A 23,095-nucleotide genomic window follows, 5' to 3' on the forward strand; every position below is an offset into this window, starting at 1 on the left:
CTGTGCTCCCTCATCCCTCCAAGGGGCACCTAAAGGCTGCTGGTCAAACCAGAACTTTTCCTCATGTGCAGTTCTCGAGAGAAGGAAGACCAGGTTTCAAGATGGAGAGATAAGCCATGCATGGGACCACTCCAGGTCACCCCAACCTACTTCCGGCAGGATTTGCTGGGAAACGAGCACAGGAGCTAGGTGGAGGGAGGTGGTGAGAGGTAGAAACCAAGGGTCGGCCCCACCCATCCAGCCTCAGGTGGCCTGGTCCTGCTGGGTCATTGATTGGTACGTTCTTGCACATGCTCCTGTTGCATCAGAAGGACCTCTTCCTAGACGTCTGCTGAGGGAAGGAAAACAAGCCTTAGCATTTGGTTTTGGCTAACAGCCCTGAAATCCCACCCTTTTCTCCTCATACTCCAGCAGGGCCTGTCACTGGAGATCTGAAAAGCAGGAGGAAGTGAGACCAGGAAGCCCAGCCACAAGGGGACAGGAGCACAATGGGTACATCCTTGCCCTGGACTCTGAACTCCGCCCACTCTCCCAGATGCTGACGGCTAGGCTCAAACCCTGACCTTGTGCACGTGCGCTACCTCTAGGCAGGCTCTTGGGCATGTGGCCCCTCACCTTCTCTCACAGCACAGCCTTTCAGGATGAACTTGGCAGACCCTGTAAGTAACCCCTCCTCTAACCAGCCTGCCACCCCTGAAGAGGGTGTGTTCACCTCCCCCTGACCTGAGGCCTGGTCCTCTTCCATCTGGACCAGCACCCTTCCCTGGGACTGGCTTCTTGGTGAGCTGGTACAAGGGCTGGGGTGGGATGGGACATCTGTGACCAAAGGAGGGATGCCTCTCCCTGCATCCTGTCATTTCATCTTCTCGAAAGGCTAAGATGGTCTTGGGGTGGCCCCAAGGACAGTGTGTCTCCCTTTCTCCTGGGAGCTGATGCAGGTAGAGGAGGACGTGTCTCAGGGGCAGGCTCTGCATGACTTGTGCGTGAGGCAGCCGCCATGGGGGTGAGGCGGCTGGGTCTGGAGCTGTACAAAGTCAGGGTTCGTGTGTGTGCCACCCCCTCCTCCTGGTTCCATGTTCTTTCTCCCCTCTCCCTACCCTGCATGCCCCACCCCTTCAAAGGCCTCCATGCAGTTTGTGAGGTTCTGCATTATGCTTGCCGAGGAGAGTGGGGAGGTGCAAGGCCCACATAGCCCACCCACCGTGTCTGTTTCACTCTACTTGACACCTGTGCCAAGAGGAGGACACAAGGGCAGGGCTCAGTGATAATCTACTGCGTGGGATGCAGAGAGCATGAGCAGGCCGGGCTCCAGAGGGCTCTCACACCCCAAGCCATGGGTGTGGAGGAGGAGCTGGGCAGGTGCAAAAAGAGGAGGGCAAAGGGCAGGGGGTGAAGGCCAGGGACAGGCCCTGTAGGGCTGCAGGCAGGGCACCTACCCAGGGTCTCAACCTCCCTGTCTCAATGTCTTGCTCCTTCTAGTTCCTGGATCCTCCATGACCTGCTCGTATCTCCTCCCAGCCTCCACCGGCCCTACCCTCAGCGAGCAGGTTAATCCCCAGGGGACTATGGAACAAATCATCTTCAACCCACCCTTCGAGGGGCCCCTTCCCTGAGCTCTGTCTCATCCCAGCAGATGGCAAGTAGGAAAGGCCCTCCCAGCACAGCCCCCTCAAGAACAGAGTCCCCCAGCACAGGCCCCCCAGTAAGACTCCCCCAGGATAGACTCTCCCAGCACAGGCCCCTCTCCAGGACTGACTCTCCCAGGACACATTCCCCCAGCACAGGTCTGAGGTCTTGCTAAACCCTCCCTTGACCAATGTCTTCATATTCAGGCAACCTGAAGACCCTCCTCTCTTCTGGCTCTGAGTAAATTGGAGAACAGGTCCAGGATGCCTGATGAGGCAGGGGCTGGGGCAACCCGCAAGCAGAGCTCACTCGGCAACCAAGGTACAAGGACCTGGGAAGCTGGCAGCCCTAGCCCACATAGTCAGGTCCCAGTTCTAGGAACATGGGTCCCAAGACACACCTGGGAAGCCTGGTCCCCACCACCTTGAAGGGGTGTCCACCTCTCAGGACTGGGGCTCTGTGGCAGCCCTGCCACAGCACTGCCCACCCTTGAGAGCTAATCTGCTTGCTGAGTCTCTGGTGTGTTCCTCTGTGTGGTGTCTGTGTGCACACCTGTTCTGTCAATGAAGTACCAGGGCTTGAGTCAGATGTTGGTCACATTTATTTCAGTCTAGACCTGCAAGAGTTCCTCCCAGGAAGCACAGCTCAGGGCATACTCAGAAGCCGGGCAGAGCTGGACTCACCCTCAGCTCAGACACATGCATGCAAATATGATCAGGCCTCAGGAAGTCCCTGACTCCTTCCCGTGAGCCTTGGCTTCCTCATGGGGAAACAGCAGTAGTAAGAGGACCGGCCTCCAAGTGTATGGTGGGGAGCGCGTGAAATAACATCAGAGCTGGATTAGCAGGAGTGATGTCATACCTACACCCTGGGCCCTGGCAACACGGGGGCACCCCCCCAAAAAGGATGAGGGTTCCCCAACAGTTCAATAGTGGATATTTTTTAAACATAAACAAAAATCAGAATTTTGTTGTACTCTCTTCTATTGCAGTTTGGCAATGTTTTACTGAGAATTTCGCTTGTCAGTACTTAGGGTTTCTAAAGCCTTAATCGGGTCCAAGAAGTGGTGCAGGTGGGCTGTGGCACAGGGGGGTTCTCAGCAGATATCAGCCTGAATCCCCACCAGCCTCACGCCTGACTGCCTGCTCCCCCTTTCCCTCTGGGCTCCAGCCCTCCCCAGATCTCCTCATGCCCTGTGCCCTCCTGTCTTTCTCCGGAATGCTTTTTGTCACCTGACGTACTATTCATAGTTTTGTTTATTTTCTCTCTCCTCCACTGTTATCTCCTTCCTCCCTTTTTATAACTTAGAAAAAAGCAATTTTAATTTTAGCACATGGGTACTTTTTTATGATTTAGAATTTGTTTTTAAATTTTTAATAGGGTATAATTTATATATAGCATAGTGCAGGTATCTTAATTGATGAAGTTGTGTATATTCATACACTTGAGTGACAACTACCTAGATGACAATATAAAACATTTCCATCACCCTAGAAGTGCTCCTTTCCAGTCAATACCCTCAAGAGGTAATCCCTACTGCTACTTTCATCCCCAGTGGTTAGTTCTGCATGTTTTTAAACATCATGTATGAAATAATATAGTATGTTTCTTTTGCTCAGTTTTATGCCTGTGACATTTCCCCATGTTGGTTGAGAAGTGTTATCAGTAATTAGTTTTGTTTTCTTTGCTTAATTGCTTTTTTTCTGCTGGGTAGTGTTGTATGAATATATACTTTATATATATTGTTTATCTATGTGAGTTTGAGTTTGGGGCCATTATGAACATTCCTGTCTGTGTCTTTGGTGGACATAGGCACTCATTTGTGGATATATACTAAGGGAGTGGAATTTCCAGATCATAGGGTATACATATATGTAGCATTAGTAGATAGTGACAAATGGTTTTCCAAAGTGATTGTACCAAGTTACACACCCACCAATGCCATATGAGAGTTCCAGTTGCTCCACATGCTGGCCAGTACTTCCTACTGTCAGTCTGTTAATCTCATCCATCTCTAATGGCTAATGGATGATAAGAGGAATCTCACTGGGGTTTTAATCTACATTTCCCTGATGACTAATGATGATGCCTCTTCATTTGCATATCCTCTAGTGGAAGTCCTGTGTGTTTTTTTCCTAAGGGATCTCAGGCACTTTAGTAGGGTGTTCAGTAAAGATGTGCTGAATGAATGAGTAATAAATGAATCAACAAATGAATAAGATCCATCAGAATAAGAGGCTTACCCTCACCCCTGGCTGACACTATGCCTATCTCCAAAGATCTCCAGCACTTTGTAGATTCGTCTCCTTTGGTTACTGGGCATGAGAGTTGTGGCAGAGTTGGGGCACTTTGGGAGGTGATTAGAAAGGTCTGAAACAGGATGCCAGCATCCCTGCCGAACAGCTTGGCTAGTACATTGCTAAGCACTGCCAAGCTTGAGGCCCCCTTCCATGGCTCTTTGTTTCAGAGAGCAGAGAGCAAGGTGTGCCAGGAGCGGGTGCTGACACATTTACTACCACTTTCTACCCAGTCAAATCCCACCCTTTCTCTCCAGCCTAGGCTGCACCTGGCCTTTGTGCTCCACCGCATCCTGGGCAACCCCAAATCCCCACCACTCAGCAAAGGGCGGGACAGAAGAGGGTGACAGTTCTCAGAACGAGAGGACTACAGGAACTGTAGCAGACTTGAGTCCCAGAAGTGGGAGATGTGCATGGAAAACAAAAATACACTGGGAACCCAGAAGAGGAGGAAGCGCAGGGCTCGCAACCAGAGTTAAACCCCAGGTGGGGAAATCTAACCTGAAAATCCTGAAGCACAGCAGTAGGGGGTGACCAGGAAGCCCTTGTGGGAGGATCCAAGTCTAAGTAGAGGTGAAAAAAGCAAGAGCACTGCCTGAATTCAGAGAAGTGGTATGCAATCATCCTCTGGCCTCGCTGCTGGCCGAGATGGGCACACAGCCCCACACCTCGTTCCCGCATTCACTGCTAAAGCACTCTTTGAGCACCACTGCATACCCACGCTTCACTAGGCATCCTAGATAAAGAACTGCAAGCGCCCTGATATCACGTAGTTCACACGCCAGCCAAATAGATAAAGGCATAATCATGCAAAATTAGAGCTTTAGTAGAAATAAAGGCAAAGTATACCAGGGGCTGGGCAGGGTTAAATTAAGGGGTTGCCATAACCTGACCTGCATTTAGAACTGTCCTTCTGGTAGTAGCCAAGGTAGAGAAGGGGAGAGCCTGAGGCAGTGACCATTGTGAGGGATGTAGAGAGGGTGTCTTGGCCAGTTTGGGGAGGGAGCCTTAGCAAAGAAGTTGTGGGGGGCTAGTGAGAGGCCCTGGGGAGGCAGAGTTGAGGGGGCTGGAAACCTGGAGGTGAAGACCCCAGAGAAGGAGGACACAAATCTACTTCAGGGTTTCTAGCCAAGGAAACTGGAGGGGCAAGTGTTCACTCAATCCAGGTAGGGAGAGGCAAGGAGAAGCAGGTCTGGAGGCAGGTGGAGAAGAGGAGAGCACTGGATTCTGCCTGCTTATCCCCCCTTCAGCCTCCCCTCTCCAGCACCTCCCTCAGGCCCTAGAGCTGATGCAATTAAAAGGGTGGGAGCTGGGAAGTTCAAGGCAGGAGAGAATACAGCTCCTAACTCTGCCCACATCTCGGACAGACCTGAGCCCCAGGGGGACCAGCCTGGGGGCAGTGAGCTCTCTCCTGGGGACCCGAGAACCATGCTGAGAGTCTGTGAGTACCCACAGCTATCCTGCCAGGCCAGGGCTCTAAGCTGGGCCTCCCCTACTGCCCTGCCCCTGGGCCTAGGGTGACTCTACTTTCCAAACCAATAATGGAAACATATCATCTGACACATGTATGTTGGAGGGGACAAAGGGAAAAAATTTCTTAAAGACCTAGGATGGGTGGTTTCCATACCTACATTGTCGACTAAAAAAATAGTCACAACCTAAAAATTGAGAGTTATGTTTTATTTGGCGGGAATTTTTAGGACTTCAAGCCCGTGAGGCAGCATCTCAAGTAACCCTGAGAGAACTGCTCCAAGAAGGTGAGGGGGAGAGCCAGGGTATATAGAAGTCTTGCAGTGAAATGGCAGGTAGTCTGACCATCAAAAGATTATTGTTAATTAAAGAAAACCAGATATCCCAAGTTAAGGAATTTAGCGCTTTTCTATATATGTGAAGATGCAAGAGTCTGGGCTCACTGAAATCATTCCTTTGATATGCACCTCAGCTATCTGGGGCCAGTATCCTGTGTTTTCACATCCTGAGTTTCCTCAGGGCTCACCAGCTCACGTTGGAGGACTGCATTCACTGATGACTGTGACATCCTTTGTTCACTGATATGGCAGGCAATATTCCATTTATCAACACCTCACTTACATTTATTCATTTATACAGCAAATAGTCACAGTGGAGCTATAGCTGTGCCAGGTGTGGGGCCTCACTGGAGCGGACAAGGCAGACCTGGTCTCTGGCTCTCAGGCAGGCATCCGGGCTGCTCAGTGGTGTCTCCACCCCAGAGACAAGATGCAGCAGATCTTTAAGGCAGTGGTTGATTAGTTCAGGAGGGTAAAGAGTGGATTGAGGGCTGTGGGTCTGGTGTCAACTTACCTTGGCAAATAATGAATACCTCTGTGGCACCAGGGCCAGCACAGATTCCCTGGTCTGGTTTCTGCTGGGTGAAATCAAGAGCTCAGCTGGATAATTTGGGCAGCTCCTTTAGCTCAAAGATGTGTTGTTCTGCTCTCCTCTTTAGCTGGAGAGGAGCCCTCTGCCCAAAAGGACTGACTTTCCAGGGCCAAGCAGAGGATGGGAAAGTGTGAGTAACTCCCTGCAAATTTCCTCCACTCAAAGAACTTGTGTTTCCTAGAAGGCCCAGCTGTGCATCTTCTTGTTTCTTAATGGCTGAGCAAGATGCTGTAATTGCTTACAATATTAAACACTGTTTTCCAGCAATACAGCTCTGTGGTTAAAATATAAATATCACAAGGGGTAAGGAGACAAAGAGACAAAGCTTATGACTTCAGGATGGGTCAGATTCCATTTCTCACCTCAAGGAAGGGAGAAGGGATAAGCCCCACTCTTGTTCCTTGAAGAAAAGGTGGATGGCTGAGGGTGGAGGAAGGCTGAATTCTGAAATGTATGTGCGTAAAAGAAATTATAAAGTGAAAGAAATTAGAAGTAAAAGGAATTAAAAAGTCAGGCACATGGGTTCTCAGAGGGAGGCTGAGGAAGCACAGGAGGCCCTCAGGAGAGTGGGAGAGGCAGGGCAAATAGAGTCAACCTTTAGACTGGTAGACTAAAGGACAGACAGTCTGGGCTGAGCACTGCCCCCAAGCTTGAAATCTGCAATGAAATGCAGAGGGCAGAGGGAGGCATTGTAGGAAGCCCCAAAGCGTTTGTCCATGTATCCTTTCTTTCCTCTGTCCACCCATCTGCTCATTTATTTGGCTACCCATTTTTTCATCCATTTGTCTGTCCATCTGACCGTCCGTCCACTCCTGCATTCCACGAATATGTCAAGTGCCCACTATGAGCCAGGCTATATGCAAAAGGGATTGATTTCTGGTCCAAAATGGAGAAGATAGGAGATTGAGCAACTGCCTCACATCTTACTCTGTGCAGGAATAGAAGGAATCGCAGAAAACTGTTGATGGTGATAAGTGGAACCGGGTGGGAGAGTGAGGCAGTGGGGGTACAAACGATTTGTCCCTCTATGTTTTCTTTTTCTGTAATGTCACTATACCATCACAAATGAAGGGGGAAAGGTGGCCTGAATTAAACATAAATCCTGAGATTGGAATCAAGGATACATTCACACATTGCTCGCGTGGATTCTTTTCTTTATTTTTGGCTGTGTTGGGTCTTCGTTTCTGTGCGAGGGCTTTCTCTAGTTGCGGCAAGCGGGGGCCACTCTTCATCGCGGTGCGCGGGCCTCTCATTATCGCGGTGCGCGGGCCTCTCATTATCGTGGCCCCTCCCGTTGCGGGGCACAAGCTCCAGACGCGCAGGCTCAGCAGTTGTGGCTTACGGGCCCAGTTGCTCCGCGGCATGTGGGATCTTCCCAGACCAGGGCTCGAACCCGTGTCCCCTGCATTAGCAGGCAGATTCTCAACCACTGCACCACCAGGGAAGCCCTCACGTGGATTCTTATAAACAAAAATGAATGCACATTTTTAAAGGTATATGGTGGTGAGTCTGACCTGACAGCCAGAACCCTCACTTCTCCCTACTCTAGGGAAAGATACAGAGGGAAACTCGGTTGCAAACTGTATTAGTCTGCTCAGGCTGCAACAACAAAATACTACAGACTGGGTGGCAGAAGCAACAGAAATTTCTCACAGTTCTGGAGGCTGGAAGTCCAAGATCAAGGTGTCAGCAGAGTTGGTTCCCCCTGAGGCCTCTCTCCTTGCCTTGTACATCACTGCCTTCTCCCTGTGTCTTCACATGGCCTTTGCTCTGTGCCCACATCCCTGGTGTCTCTCTGTGTGTCAAAATTTCCTCTTCTTACAAGGACACTAGTCAGATTGCATAGGGCCCACCTTAACAGCCTCATTTTAACTTAATCACCTCATTAAAGGCCCTGTCTCCAAATACAGTCACATTCTGAGGTACCAGGGGTTAAGATTTCAACACATGACTTGGTGGGGAGGTACAATCCAGCCCAGAACACAGATAATAATTTCAACAAGGACAACAATAAGAAAATGACAGTCACAAAACACACACCTTTCATAGGCTCCTAGAGGGAATGTATGAGCCAGAATGAATGGAACTCTGTCCAAGGCAGGTGTGGAAATGCAGGCTCACAACTGGGCAAACTCTTTAACTTCAGTGAGCCTTGGCCACCTCTGGGAAACGGCCTCACGATGTCTCTCTGGGGCTTGGTAAGCTGGTACACTGCCATGCACATCTCAGAAACTGTTAACATTATTAAATGATGCCTTTATACTCTCTATCCTCACCCTATCCTTCCACAGCCAGTGAGTTAGGTCTTTTCGCTGCAACAAACATTCTATCAACTCCAAGGGGGAAATGGGGCACCCAATGTGGTGGACAGGTCCACCTCACCTGTCCCTCATTGGACCGAGGGCTTGGCCTCATGGATGGCAGTCCAGATGGCCAAGGGCAGGTACCTTGGGCAGGGCTCCATCCTGCATCATTCCTTGAGAGGGGGCGGCGAGGTGGCAGTGCTGACCATCTGGGGCGCTGGGGGCAGCTTGGCAGTCCTGGTGACTAAGACACCCTCTAGTAGGGAGGGAAGGGAATGGCAGTGCCGGGATGCTGTATCACAGGTCTAGCGATATAACCACTCCTCAAAGCAAGTGTTAAGACCAGCAGGACTTCTTGGTCCTCAGTCATTTGCTTGACATCTCCACAGCCATGTGCACAGGCCGGCTGGCCCTCACCCTCCTGTCTGTGCTGAGCCTGGGTACCCAGGCCTTCAACAGCCAGCTTGTCAAGTGCTTTGAGGACCCCCAGTATGAAGAGATGGTGCGGCTGGCCCAAGACGGGCTGGGGCCGACGGCAGAAAGGAAACAGATAGTGGTGATTGGGCGGGCAGGGCAGGGCTCACCGCTGCCAAGACCCTACAGGACGCTGGCCACCAGGTACATGATAGGGTGTGGGAGGGTCCTGCATGGGGAACGTGGGAGAGAGGGAAGTGGACAGCCTCAGAGAGCTGGAGCAGGGGACTGGGTCTAGGGCTCTAGATGGGGGTAGAAGGGCTAGGAGAACTGGGTGGTCTGACTGTATAACAAAGGGAGACCTGGGGAAGAGGCAGGAGGGCTGTGGGAGCTAGGCCTGCTAGGAGGGGATGTGTCCAGCCTCACTGAGGTCAGCAAAGTGCTGTCTTTCTAGGTGACTGTCCTGGAGGCCTCAGGGCATGTGTGGGTGGCAGAATAGAGACCCACAGAGTGCCTGGAGCACAGTGGTATGTGGAGCTGGGAGCCATGAGGATTCCCGCCAACCACAGGTACGGTCGGGAAAAGTGGGAGTGGGTAGGGAAGGCTGGGATGTGGGCAGTTGTCTCATTTGTACTCTCGGAATTTTAGTTTATGGAGGTGATGGGTAGCCATGGAGAGGTTAATGCCACTGAAAGAATTTATTACTTACATTTCTAGAGAGAAGGGGACAAACCACACCACACAGAGGATACATTGGGATGGTCAGGAGGCAGAAGACAGGAGCAAAGAGAAGGCACAGACCTTGGCCTTTATTGGAGTTTCTCAGGGAAAGGCAACATGGGACAGAGTAAACAGCTTAGGTTTGGCTGGTTTGAATAATTACAGTGGGCTCTGGGCTGTAGGAGTGGTCTCTAGTTGCCTGGTACCTGGCCCTGGGTGAGTTAGGGCAGGGGAGATATTTACTTGGTGTATGGGTGGGAACATGGCCTTGGATCAGCTAGTCTGCACGCTGAAAGGAGAGCTCTAGGCAAGCTGACATGCAGGAGAGACGTGGTTCGGCCCTGTGATTAATGAATATCAAATAGACAGACTCTAAGAAGACAAAAAACACACAGTTAGAACACACAATTAGAACAGCAGTCAATACCAAGGTCAAGACAAATAGCAATGAGTGGCCGTCCTTTCCTGGAAGTCATCAGGGCTGGGTCTGCCCCAACTCACAGCCTCAATGTTTTAATGTATATACTGTGCATAATGGCACCTGCCCTGCCTGCTTAGAAGCCGATGTGGAGGATCCCAAAAGATAATTAGGATGGGAGAGCACCTTGAAAAGTCAAAAGTGGCCTGCTAGGTTTGCTAACAATGGGAATAATGAGTGTCCATCGAGGAGGGTGTGGTGTCTGGTGGGAGCCCTGGGACCAGAAACCAGCACCAGGTGACCTCATGGAGGGTCATCCTGAAGGGGGGCCCTGCTCCGTGGAGAATGCAGGGTGGTGGAGGATGCTTCCTGGAGGCTTGGGAAGGATGCACATGGCCTCCAGGTTAGATAAGACACTGCTCTTCAAGCAACCTCCTGGACCTTGAGGCCAGACGTCTCAGACAAAATGAGAGAGATCGTGGCCAAAACGGAGGAAAAGCCTGGTGTGATGTGGCCACAAGAATGGTGGCCCTGTTCCCTCGTGGCCCTGCCGCCATTAGTGTAGTGACAAGGGGGCCTGTAGTTCTGTCTTTGGATAGAGGCCAGTAGCCCCAATAAATCTGTGGGGAGCAAAGAGCAGAGCCCCTGTAGCAGGGAGGGCTGGCGGCTTCCTTGTCCCTGCTGAGCTGCCTCTGATTCGCACCCCAGGCTCTCTCATGAGCTCATCAGGAAGTCTGGGCTAAAGCTCAGTAAGTTCCGCGCCTCCAACAACCAGAGCTGGGTGCTGGTCAGCGGGGTGCACAGCGCATGGGGGAGGCACAGGCCTACCCGCGTCTGCTGGGCTATCAAGTCAGGGCAAATGAGGAGTGGAAGACGGCAGAACAGCTTTTCCTAGAATCACTGCCAGGGAGTGTGAACATACCAAACTCTCCGACCCTGCCCAGCCTCACTCGGCCATGGTGGTGCCAGGTTTCCCGCTTTGTCCATACTATTCACAGTGGCCTCGTAGGCCTACAGAAATGTGTCCAACACCAACAAGGAGGTAGACTTCCCACCTCTGTAACTCCCAGGTTGGTGGGGGAGCTCTGGTCCCTAACTTTACAGCCCCGTAATCTGTCCAATAGTTAAGTTTCCACCTTCGGGACATTCAGACTAGTTGTGGGACAAAGTCCTTGAACCCAGGAGAGAACACATATAAACCAACCTTGGACGTACACACAAGGAGAAGCATGAGTGAGGGAGTGGGAGCATGGGGGGCTGGACCAGGCGGAGGTGAGTGCCCGTGTCGGGTGGAGTTTGGTTCTCACTGAGTGCCCCTCCTTCCTCCATGCCCAGGTGGTGGAGGAGCTGAAAAGCAGTAGCTGCAGCCAGGTGCTGGAGAGGTACGACTCCTTCTCCACCCAGGCCAGTCCTGGGACCCACCTCCTGCTGCCCACAGCCCACCCTGTCACAATCTATGGAAACCACGGCAGGACCACCCACCTTCCTTCCAGCTTGTAGCAGGAGAGACATGTTAACCCTTGACCCACCCTGCCCAGCAGGCAGCCAGAGGGAGCCTGTGTACAGACCCTGCTCCACATCCTCCCGCCTGAGGCTCAGGGCTGCCCAAGATGGAGAGGGGCTCCTTCCTCACCCACCTACTCCAACCCCTTGCTGTTTCTTACTCAGCCAAGCACACCCTCAAGGTCTTGGCATTGGCCGTTCCCTCTGCCTGGAATGCTCTTCCTGCAGATATCACATGGCTTGCCCCTCAACCTTCTTCAGGTCATGGCTCAAATGTCCACTTTGAACTGAGGTTCCTCCCATCTGGCACCCTCCCTTCTTCCTTTCTCTGCAATATTTTCCACCCTAACGCTTATCACACTGTATTGAATATTTTACTTGTTTAATTTGTTTATGGTCTGCTTCCCCTGCTGGAATGTAAGCTCCTGGAGGACAATGGTGGTGGGAGGGAGGGGAAGGAAGGGGGGAAGGGAAACAGGGGAGGAGGGAAGGAAAAAGAGAGGAGATGTACAGGGCTTGGAGAATAAGTCAAGCTAGAGGAGATTCTCAGTTGCCCACCCCTACCCCCCACCTTCCACACACCCCATGCACAGAGGTAGGGAACCTACCATCCTCTCTGGGTTCTGGTTGTCTACACTGCAGATCTTGAAGCATGTCTCCAGGAACTTTGTGACGTTGCTTTTCCTGGGATGGTGGGGCCCTGCCACCTTGTCTCTGGTTTAAACATGCATGTTTGATAGAGGTTTTGGCCCAGGTTACGGCAAGACCAGCCATGCCCTGTCACCCTGGCAGTCCCTGTCAGGACTGCCCCCCCGAGTGCCCAGCCTCCAGGGCTGCTTCACTGGTGACAAGGGTACCAGATCATCCCTGGACACCGCTCTGCGCTCGGCAAGCTGAACAGTTGGTCACCCTAACAGGTGAAGCCCTCCTGGCCAGTTCTGTTGTGTGAACTCTGGCCTTGCTTGGGAGAAAGGAGCAGGGGTGAAGCACAGGGCACAATCCTCAGTGGGCACTTCCAAAGGGAGAACTTCAGGGTCACTTGCTGGTGGGCTAGCCAGGACCACAGTGTGATGGTGGGGGATGAGGGCAGGGTGAGAAAAATTACTCAGTACCTAGATTCCTCCAGATCAGTGTAAGCGGCCCAACATACTTGCAGTTGACAGGAAGACTGGGCCTCAGTTCCCCCACCTGTAAAACAGGGGTGATAAGCTACTTCTTAGGATTGTATGAGGCTCATACAAGTGAAGGGCTCATCAGAGGGTGTGTGTGTGGGAAGTAACACTGAAAGTTAGCTCTTTTCCTGTTATTAGGACAAAGGAGAGCATTTTGAGACTGTCAGAGCCTAGTACAAGTAGACCCATGGCAGCTCCCAGGGGCCCGGCTGAATGGTCTGGCCATTCCACTCTGTCCAATTCTGTTTCTCCCTGTCCCTGGATGCAAAGCAAGGGTTCTCATGTTGGCTTCCAGACAATCTGACTCCCCTGCCTTCTCTCCCTGCACGTGGTCGGCTGGTTGCAGGGATACCTGATTAAGGTGGGGAACCTGAGCCGGGGGGCCATGCAGTTGACTGGGGAGCTGCTGAATGCAGATCCTGGCTACTACGAGGCCTTCTTGGAGACCCTGCATGCCATCATCTCCCTCTTCCAGGAGCCCCAGTGGGAAATGGGGTGGAGCAATGGGAAAATGGGCATGCGTTAGCCAGTTACTAACCAGGACAGTGGTGGAAAGAAAGTTTAGATAAATCAGGTGGAAAAATCCCAAAAGAAATGGGGAAGAGGGGAAAGCAGGGGTTTCCAAACTCCAATGAGCCTCAGAGTCACTAGGGGTCTTGTTAAACACAGAAGGTTGAGCCCCAACCTGAGTCTCTGATTCAGTAGATCTGGGCTAGGACCTGAGAACATGCATTTCTGACATGCTTCAAGGTCTGCTGCTGCTTCCTGTCTTTCTGTCTAGGACCCCCACTTTAAGAACCTCTGGCTAGGAGGCAGTCACATCAGGAAGCTACAGATCTGCTTTGCTCTGGGTCTCACCTGCTCTCTCGTTACAGAGATGAGGGTCCTTACAAGGGGCCTCACTGTCTTTCATCCCAGGAAGGTGTATCAGGGGTGCTAACTCCAGACCCCAACCACCAAACCCCTGGTCGCTGTCAGGATGGTCTGGGGCTACAAAGATAAAATAGACCGGGATTCACTCTCCCTCAGGGTTCTGTGACCCAATTCCTGAAAAAAAAAAAAAAAAAGGCTACAGATATTTGCGGGAGGGCAACAGACCCTGCAAGCCTTCAGTGGCCAAGGGGACTGGCTCAGTTATTTAAGCACCCGGGCTTCTTCTTTTCCCAATAGCATCGTCTCCCTTCCTCCCAGAATTTTTTTCAGAGTAAATCCATTTATATTCAGGCCAGGGATTGTCTTAAAGGGAAAATGGAAGGAAGAGGAGGGCCTTAAGGCAGGCCGAGTGGGGTGACCACTTGAGGAGGCGGGGGGCGGGGGGTGTGTGTGACTGCGAGCCAGGCATGATCCACGTTTCAAGCCTGAGGCTCTGGCAAGGGACTGTACCTGCCCAGAGGGAATGCGTTTTTCTGATTTGTCAGCCCCAAAATGGCACCTATCTCTAGTTCCCTGGAGCTAAGAGCCACCTTACCTGGCATGCCCTCCTTTTGCCAATGGCTTACCTCCCTAACACACAGGCCAGAGCAGGTCCATTAGAGGGCTCAGCCTCTGTACAGTCCAAATGGCCCATCCTCTGCCTGGCCTTGTCCATCAACCTGCTTCCCTGTCTCTCCCTTGCCTGCTCACTCTCAGGTTCGATGAAATCGCTGGGGGCTTTGACCAGCTCCCCCAGGCCCTGCATGCTGCCCTCTTGCCCGGGACAGTCCAGCTCCACTCGCCAGCAGAGGAGGTAGAGTCATACGGAGACCACGTCCACATCACCTACCAAACGCCTGACCCTCTGCAGACCAGGGTACATCTGACCGCCGATTACCTGATTGTGGCCACCACAGCCAAGGCTGCCTGACTCCTCTGTTTCCGACCACCTCTCTCCCATGGCAAGGAGGACGCACTGCGATCCGTCCACTACAGCAGTGCCACCAAAGTGATCCTGACGTGCACGCAGCATTTCTGGGAGCAAAAAGGCATCTTAGGGGGCAAGTCCAGCACCGACCAGCCTTCCGCTTCATCTTCTATGCCAACCACATCTTCCCCAATGGCACAGGGGTCATCCTGGCCTCCTATACCCTGGACGATGACTCCTCTTTCTTCGCTGTCATGGACATGCCCGGGCAATTGATATTGTCCTGGACGACCTGGCAGTAGTCCATGACCTCCCCAAGGAGGAGGTGCGGGCCCTGTGCCCCTATTCCATGGTCAAGCATTGGAGCCAGGACCCCTACTCCATGGGCGGCTTTGCCTTCTTCACTCCCTACCAGTATGTGGACTATGCCCAGGAACTCTGCCAGCCAGAAGGACAGGCCCACTTTGCTGGTGAGCACACAACCCTGCCCCCCGGCTGGATTGACACAGCAATCAAATCACGGCTCAGGGCAGCACAGAACATCCAAGAGGCTGTGGGCATGGCTTTGACCAAGGACCCCAGAGACCCAAAGAACCCCACTCCAAAATGGAGCTATAGCTACACTTGAAACACAATACTGTAAATCAACTATACTTCAATTAAAAAAAAAAAACAAACACGGAGCTATAGCCAACTTTACGACACCAGGAATTGGAGTAACTCTGGTCACAATGGTCCACCAGGAGAAGTCTCAAAATCCACTCTCTCACTTTATCTCCACCTTTTTCCAAAGATGCCAACCAAGAGGTGCCACATAAGGCCAAGGAACAGAGTCTCTCTAATATTTGGCCACCCATGACCTTGGATTTATTGGCAATGTCTCAACAACAACAATGTGTGATATAGTGATTAAAACAGTAAAGCGTTCATTAAGTTTAAGGCTATCACTAAGTGTTTTATCTACATTCTGGGTGGCATCTAAATAATTATAGAATTGAGTGCTGAGAGTTAGGGAGGTCTTTGATTTCCAAGGACCTTGTCTGGGGTCCTTGGCTCGTCTGTTATTCCTTTAATCTGAGTCTAGCCCTACCTCCCCTCCCCATGTCTACTCCTCCATCTCCCGTGACTGTGAATTTTAAGAGAAGTTGGGAACTTAGATGGAGGCAACCTTGTGGCCAGCAACATGCTCGATGCTCTTCCATGTTATTAAAGCAACCCCCAGTGTACATAGTCTAATATTACTCCATTTCATAGATGAGGAAAACTGATTTTCCAAGAGGTTACATAACTTGTGTGAGGTCACAAATGCTGGTCCAGAGGGATCAAAACCTAAGTCATCTAACCCTAAATCTTCTTGCTTCTACACTCAGTGGTTCTGTCTTATTCTTTTTTGTATTCCTGAAAAAACAATTCACATTGTTGACATTCGGCAATGAATATGTTGAACGCTTGAGTGATAGAAGTTCTCAGAATTCACAGCATCAAAACTGCATGGTCTGCCCTCCATCCTTTTCCTATCCCCCTGGATCTTCTTTGCCTGGCAGCCCTGAGGGGTGAGGAGGCAGATAGATGGAGTCAATACTGCTGAGAACTTTTAGGCAGACAGATGCATGAGGTCTAAAGAGGCCCATCATTTGGCAGTGACCTGGCCTGAATTATGTCCCTAAAGGATCTCTTGGAGGTATGAGTAATCACCCAGAGGGTCACAGGAAGGGGCCAGGTGACTATGAGGTTAAAGGACAGTTCATCACCAAAGGCAAAAAGGTACCTTCAGAACCAGCTGAGAAAGTGTCATTCTCTTTAGAGTCTGAGGCTAGGACAGAACAACAAGGTACCCAAGAACCCTCCTCCAGCTGGGAGGGTCTGGGATCTTATCCTACTTGTAAGCTAACAAGTTAGCTTGCCACAGTTTCATGGATGCTGGCAGAAGACAAAAGACTCATGGGTCAGAGGCAAAGGATTTTATTACTCATGCACAGCAAGTAGCATGAGCTCCCCAAGCCACCAAGTCCCAATGGGGGCAATGCAGAGGTACCCAGGTAGACACCATGCATGTAGTGGCGTTGCATTGCAGCTGAGGAACACTGAACTCAGAAAATTGACCAGCTGTATAGCAAGCAGTAAGCAAACCTGCTCTTTGTCGGGGGTGAGTAGGAGGTGGGGGAGGAGACATTATCTCATCCCTCAACGTTGCTCACTAAAACACAGCTCTGAGAAACAGCCCAAGCAAAGAGCAGTCATGGCCTTGCATTTTAAGCATATCCAACAGGAATGTGCAGAGACACTCAGGCCTCATTGGTGACTGACTTTCCCAACATTGACGGACCCATACCTCAACCACTTCCCTACATAGTGTGCCTTCTAACTCCTTCCTCATGTTCACCTCCATAGGGGCTGGCGCTCCCAGTCTCACTGAGTCCCCAGTCTACCTCACTGTACACATGAAGTTCACATGGATTAAACAACCACTCTGATAGTGGCTCTGAAATCTGGTGAATCAGACCCAAATCCTGCCTTTGGTGAACTTGGAGACAAGCTTAGGGACTGTCTTATTCCATAAGGGCTGCTATAACAAAAATATGATAAACTGAGTGGCTTATAAACAACAGACATTTATTTCTTACAATTTTGGAGTCTAGAAAATCCAAGATTAAGGTGCCAGCAGATTCAGCAGATTTGGGCCCTCCTACTGGGAGCCCAATTTCTTGCTGTGTCCTCACACAGTGGCAGGAGCAAGGGAGTTCTCTGGGGTCTCTTTTATAAGGGCACTAATGACATTCATGAGGGCTCAACCCTCATGACCTAATCACCTCCCAAATCGCCACCTCTGACTACCATCATATTGGGGATTAGGTTTCAACATAAGAATTTGGGGGGGGGCAACAAAAATGTTCAGTCCATAGCAGGGACTATGACATATGTTCAAATAAGTGTGACAAGTGACAGATGATGGTGTTTGTCAGAAATAAAATAGGAAAAACCTTGGGATGCCAGAGGTGGGCTTCTTCCTGGATTATATCTGCTGAAGGCTGATGTCATCCATTATGTAGGGAGCAAGTAACAATCAAGATACAGAGCTATTTCCTCAACACAAAGATCTCCCTCTTGCTATGCCTCTGTAGTCACCTCCACCCCACTCCCTACCCCCCAATAAACACAACCCCTAGCAACCACTAATCTGTTTTCAGTCACTATAATTTTATCATTTATAGAATCTTATATAAATAGAATCATGCAGTATGTGACCTTTTGAGATTGACTTTTTCACTCTACATAATTCCCTGAGGTATATCCAAGTTGTATCCTGCATCGATAGTTTATTTGTTGTTAGTGCTGAGTAGCATTCTGTGGTACGGTGGTACCACCATTTGTTTAACCATTCACCTATTGAAGGGCATTTCAATTGTTCCCTGTTTCCCTGTTTTTTGGCTGTTACAAATAAGGGTGCCATGAACATTTGTGTACAGGTTTTTGCGTGAATATCAGCTTTCACTGCTCTGGGATAAATACCTAAGTATGTAATTGTTGGGTCATATGGTAAGTTCATGTTTAGTTTTGTAAAATATTGTCAGACTCTTTCCTAAATGGCTATACCATTTACATTCCCACTAACAATGAATAAGTGATCTACTTTCTCTTCATCTTCGCTAGCACTTGGTGTTATCACTGCTTTTTATTTTAGCTATTCTGAAAAGCTTGTGGTGATATCTCATTGTGATTTTAATTTGCACTTCAACAACGTTGAACATAAATGTCTTGTCATGTCATTGGCTCATTTTCTAATTCGATTGTTTGCTTTTTTACCATTGAGTTTTGAGAGTTTGTCAGTTATGTCGTTTGCAATTTTTTTTTCCTGTTTGTTGCTTGTCTTTACATCCTCTTAACAAGCTCTTTTGCAGAATAAGTTTTTAATTTTGATGAGGTCCAATTTAATATTTTCTTTTGTGGATCATGTTTTTATTGTCATTTCTAAGAACTCTTCACTAAGCCCTAGGTCCTAAAGGTTTTCTCCTGTTTTCTTATAAAGTTTTTATAGTTTTATGTGTTACATTTAAATCTATGACTCATTTTGAGTTGATTCTTGTGTAAGGTGTGAGCAATTTTTCAAATAAGTTGTATTATTCTTCTACTAATAAGTTTTATATACTCATGGTAGAAAAATCAGCAAATGCATGACATTACAGCAAAGAAAATTTAAATTTTTCATAATCCTACCACATACAGAAAATCAGTTACATTTAGATGTATGTCTTCCCAGCTTTTTTTTTAAAATCCTTTGTTTTTTTATTTTTAGATTCCTTCCAATTCCTTTGGAAGATGAGGGAAGATTTCAAAATGAAACTTAAAGGTTAGATGGAATTTCATTCTCTTTCTTCTTCATCCTTTGATTGGCCAGTTTTGTAGATGAGAAAACTAAAGCTTAGAGAGGATAGACATCTTGCCTTCTGAAAAGTCCAGTCAGGACTTGAACTCAGCTCAACCTGACCACCAGCCATCATTCACCATGCTATACTCCGCACAAGGCTGGATTACAAAAAAAAGCCAACTGCTAGCACATAGAAAAGTAGAGGCAAAATTACTTGTCCAAGGCCTGGGGTCGTTTGGCAAGCCTGCTTGTAACTAATATGGAGGTAGAATATATCCTAACAGCTCTGGCCTGGAGGGCTAAAAAAGGTACCCAGGGAGAAATGAATACTTTGAAAAACAACAAATTAAGCATAGAGGGTCAGAATATTATACAGCTATTAAGATAGAACTTAAGTGTGACCAGTGTTTGTATTACTAAAATAGATTATTTTCTGCAGGTGTCACAATAGAAAAATGGGCAGTGAAAGTTTCTAGAATAAAAACTTTTAAAAAGCAGCTATAAAAGATATTTGGGGAACAATTAGGGGAAATTTGCACGTGCACTGGTATCTGATGATGACAAGTTAACGTTAATTTTCTCAGGTGTGACATGGAGTAGTGTAATACTGTCTGCAACTTTCAAATGGGTGGGAGGCTGGGGAAGCTCTATCTGTCTAGAGAGAAAGAGAAAATGTGGCAAAATATTAACCTATGTCGTATGTAGGTAGAAAGAACACCGGTGTTCGCTGGGTCATTGTTTTAATTATTTCAATTTACTTTCAAAATAAAAAGGTAGATGTTGGGGTGGGAGAGAATCTCCTGACTTCTTTTCATAGCAAAACTTGCCTGAGCCATTGTGAGGAGCTAAGACCTTCCTGAGTCCCCCTTTAGGTGACATCTGCCATTCTAATGGTAGTTTGGGCATTCGGGGGGATTTTTTTTAACCCTGGGCATTGGAAGACTGGCACTTGTGGCAGCACCAGGGTTTTCTTTTGGGATCATTTAGCGCTGTCCGCAATGTTCTTCCCTTCCTAATTAAGGTATTGTAGGTATAGGACAATGATTCACAAACAGCTAGCACCCCTTAACCAGAATAACTCTCACCTCTGGTAATTACTTTCTCCCAAAAAGAAGCAAATACTGTATTTTTGAGGTTAAGTTGAAACGTTGGAACAAAAATCGGGCTTTCCCTGACCGGGAATCGAACCCGGGCCGCGGCGGTGAGAGCGCCGAATCCTAACCACTAGACCACCAGGGAGCACATGACAGTGACAACTACATCGAGCTAGACTAAGTGTAAAAGGTGTGACGTAAACTGGGTTCGTGAATATGATTACATGAACCTCGGGTACTTACACCGCCTCCCTTTTCCACCTAGACAGTCTCTCGGCCACTGTAAATCCGAAAAAACAGGCAGTGGAGAACAGCAGGAACGGTAAAGTCTGAATATGGTTGCCTTCTCAGAAAACAGGAAAAAAAAAACAAAACGCCAGCAGCACGGGGGACATGTTCTTACATATGTTAGCCTAGCCGAAGGTGGCAAAAAGCGCCTGTCAGAAGTGGGATTCGAACCCACGCCTCCATTCGGAGACCAGAAAGCCCACAGGGAAGGTACACACCTTGAGTCTGGCGCCTTAGACCACTCGGCCATCCTGACACGCTGCGAACTGCTTCCTCATACAGAGCCTGCTTCCTGCGGCAGCCTGCTGCGCTGCCCCGCCTCACGGTCCGGGCGGGCTGTCGCTGGATCCGCCCGGCCAGGGCAAAGGAGAACCGCCTGTCGGGCCCCGGCCGCCAGCCGCGGAGCTCTTGTAGGACACCGGGCACTCCGGAGTGCCCAACCTCGCTCTCCCGGGCGAAGCCGGAAATCGAGCCGAATCTCCGGAAGCAAGGACAATCCCGCTAGAAAACCAGAGGGGTTAGTGACCACCCGGCCCAGCAAAGGAGGGAAACTATAGAAGCAAAGGCAAAGAGAAAGCGCCAGGATGCAGCCCACCCGGGGTACCCGCCACTGCCAGATCCCGGGTTCCCGCCGCACATTCCTGGCCCTAGCTGCGAAAACTGGCTAGACGAGTGAATACGAGGAAAGCACTGGAATGTACGCTTGGCACAGGGTAAGCGACAGTGATTACCGTTGTTGTTTCAAAATTATGAGGGCTTTCTGCCTTATTGTCCCTGGCATACCCATCCTCTTAAGGTGCACCCCTCTTCCTCTGCCAAGTCTCCCAGCCGTGGTTAGAGATAATGGGGAGATCAGTGTTCAAGAAAAAAAATTCATTCATGACACTTGTTAAAGCACTGTAAGGAAGACTTTATTCAAGGGGGACGTTATCAAGATATGTGTAGGTACCACTGCACCAGGGTCTTGCAGTGGGGGAGGAGAGATTGGACTCAGCTCTGAGTACAACAAGGGAGAGTGGAAATTTATAGCCAAAGAGAGAGGTGGGGGGCCGTCACTGGATGGAAAATTACTAAGGGGGGGGGGATTCTGTACAAACCGATCTAACAGGGTTCTTGCTGAAGGTAGGCCAGGATATCAGACATCACCTGGCAGATGGTAGAGGACAAGGAGCCCCATTATATATTCAGGGTGATCACATATCAAGGATGGGGCATTCTGGTTAAACATATTTAGCAGGATTCTTGCTAAAAATGGACATTGTAGAGAGAAACATGGAAGTCCAAAAGACAGGCTTAGTTGAAAAAGAGTTCAGGGGAGCAGTTAACAAAGGAGTGCAAAGATAGCAAGAGTGCTTTAGCATCAAACGGAAAGTCCCCACTCCTGTGCTCCAGACCACATACCATTCACTCACTCATTCATTCATTTGTTCATTGAGTCTTTATTGATATAGCAGGGACAAAATTCCTGCCCTGGCAAGCTGCCTGACAGTGAAGGGCACAGTCAGCACAAACAAACATACAGGCTGTAAGGACAAAACAGAAGCAGGGCAATGAGATGGTGGAGGTCTATTTTTAGACCAGCTTGATCAAGTAAGACCTCACTGCAGTGACTTTTTCTAAAAATAATTTACGAAAAGTAAAACACATGACTCCCATGCAAATATATGAATGATGCACAAGTATCAAGATTTTACTCAACTCATTAATGAGTGGCTCTATAAGATGTTATAAGCAATTCAAAGGAGATTTTGAAGATATCATTTTTTTAATAGTCAGCCAAAGGAATGTTGAAAAGAGATTGCTAACAGATGGAAGACAGGTTAATATATTAAGGGTATAATAAACTGTGATGTTTAAGGTATGGTCACTACTTTGGGGTTGTTTTTTTCCACTAGAGATAAATCAGGTGCATCTCTTGACAAATTTTATTTGTATTGCTATAAATAGGAATCTTTGGCCTTGCTCTCAGACAGAAACCGGTTTTCTACAAGTTAATTTCTACCCATATAGAATTGTAAAATAAAGTCAGTAGAAGCCAATCAAAGGTGCACATGGAAGCAGATAATCCCCAAAAGATCTGCTAGACAATGCTAAGCTCTAAGGACACCTAGTGTCCAAGAGAATCAGAGCCAAATAGCAGTTAAAGCACTAAAAACACATTTTATCTGGGAACTACTGCAATAGGGGAAAAGAGACCTTATATAATAGAACTGGGCTCAATTCCAAATACAGCAAGGAAAAGTGGGGATTTATAGCTAAGGAGCAGGGTGGGGTCTCTGGTTGCAAAATGGCTAAGAAGAGACATCAACAGTAGAGAGATTCTTGCTAAACTGATGTAATAGGATTTCTGCAGGCCAGGGTCATCAGATATCACCTGGAGGATGGTGGGGATAAGGAGTTTGATTAGCTGTGGAGGGTGATCAGGTATTAAAGGTGGGGGGATCCTCACTAGACTAACTAGCAGGATTCTTATTAAAATTAGACTCTACAAGGCAGGACATGGAAGCGCAAGGTCAAGGCCTAGTTGAAAAGAGGACTCAGAGGAGCCTGACTAAATTTTGGTCAAAGAAGGAACTTTTGTCACTAATAATCTCTTTTCTATTTCCAAGTTTGGATAATCATTTCTTTCACATTGGAGCCTTAACTGAAGGGAG

General features: G+C 49.0%; 1 protein-coding gene and 2 non-coding genes across 3 annotated transcripts; 1 reads left to right on the forward strand and 2 right to left on the reverse strand.

The window, feature by feature from the left end:
• Positions 1-9,017: 9,017 nt before the first annotated feature.
• Positions 9,018-15,321, forward strand: LOC118892576 (L-amino-acid oxidase-like). The gene is made up of 7 exons (XM_036847325.1): positions 9,018-9,244; positions 10,887-10,965; positions 11,514-11,582; positions 13,200-13,336; positions 14,483-14,642; positions 14,733-14,826; positions 14,993-15,321. Exons 1-7 carry the CDS (start codon positions 9,018-9,020, stop codon positions 15,319-15,321), a joined length of 1,095 nt encoding a protein of 364 aa, XP_036703220.1.
• A 4,905-nt stretch (positions 15,322-20,226) lies between these two features.
• Positions 20,227-20,298, reverse strand: TRNAE-CUC. The gene has a single exon. It is a non-coding gene; the product is annotated as a tRNA-Glu (tRNA).
• Positions 20,299-20,591: 293 nt separating this feature from the next.
• TRNAL-CAA lies at positions 20,592-20,697 on the reverse strand. Its single transcript has 2 exons — positions 20,660-20,697; positions 20,592-20,637 (listed from the first exon to the last, which is right to left on the reverse strand). It is a non-coding gene; the product is annotated as a tRNA-Leu (tRNA).
• Between the last annotated feature and the right edge of the window lie 2,398 nt (positions 20,698-23,095).

The sequence above is a fragment of the Balaenoptera musculus genome, chromosome 3 (assembly GCF_009873245.2).
Source record: "Balaenoptera musculus isolate JJ_BM4_2016_0621 chromosome 3, mBalMus1.pri.v3, whole genome shotgun sequence".
In the NCBI taxonomy this organism is placed as follows: domain Eukaryota; kingdom Metazoa; phylum Chordata; class Mammalia; order Artiodactyla; family Balaenopteridae; genus Balaenoptera; species Balaenoptera musculus.

Bases quoted from the DNA above. Each gene is read 5' to 3' on its own strand.
- LOC118892576 (XM_036847325.1), top strand. From the start codon at position 9,018: ATGTGCACAGGCCGGCTGGCCCTCACCCTCCTGTCTGTGCTGAGCCTG. The intron at 10,966-11,513 runs GTCAGCGGGGTG...CTCCATGCCCAG, and splicing joins ACAACCAGAGCTGGGTGCTG to GTGGTGGAGGAGCTGAAAAG. The intron at 13,337-14,482 runs GTGGGAAATGGG...GCTCACTCTCAG, and splicing joins TCCCTCTTCCAGGAGCCCCA to GTTCGATGAAATCGCTGGGG.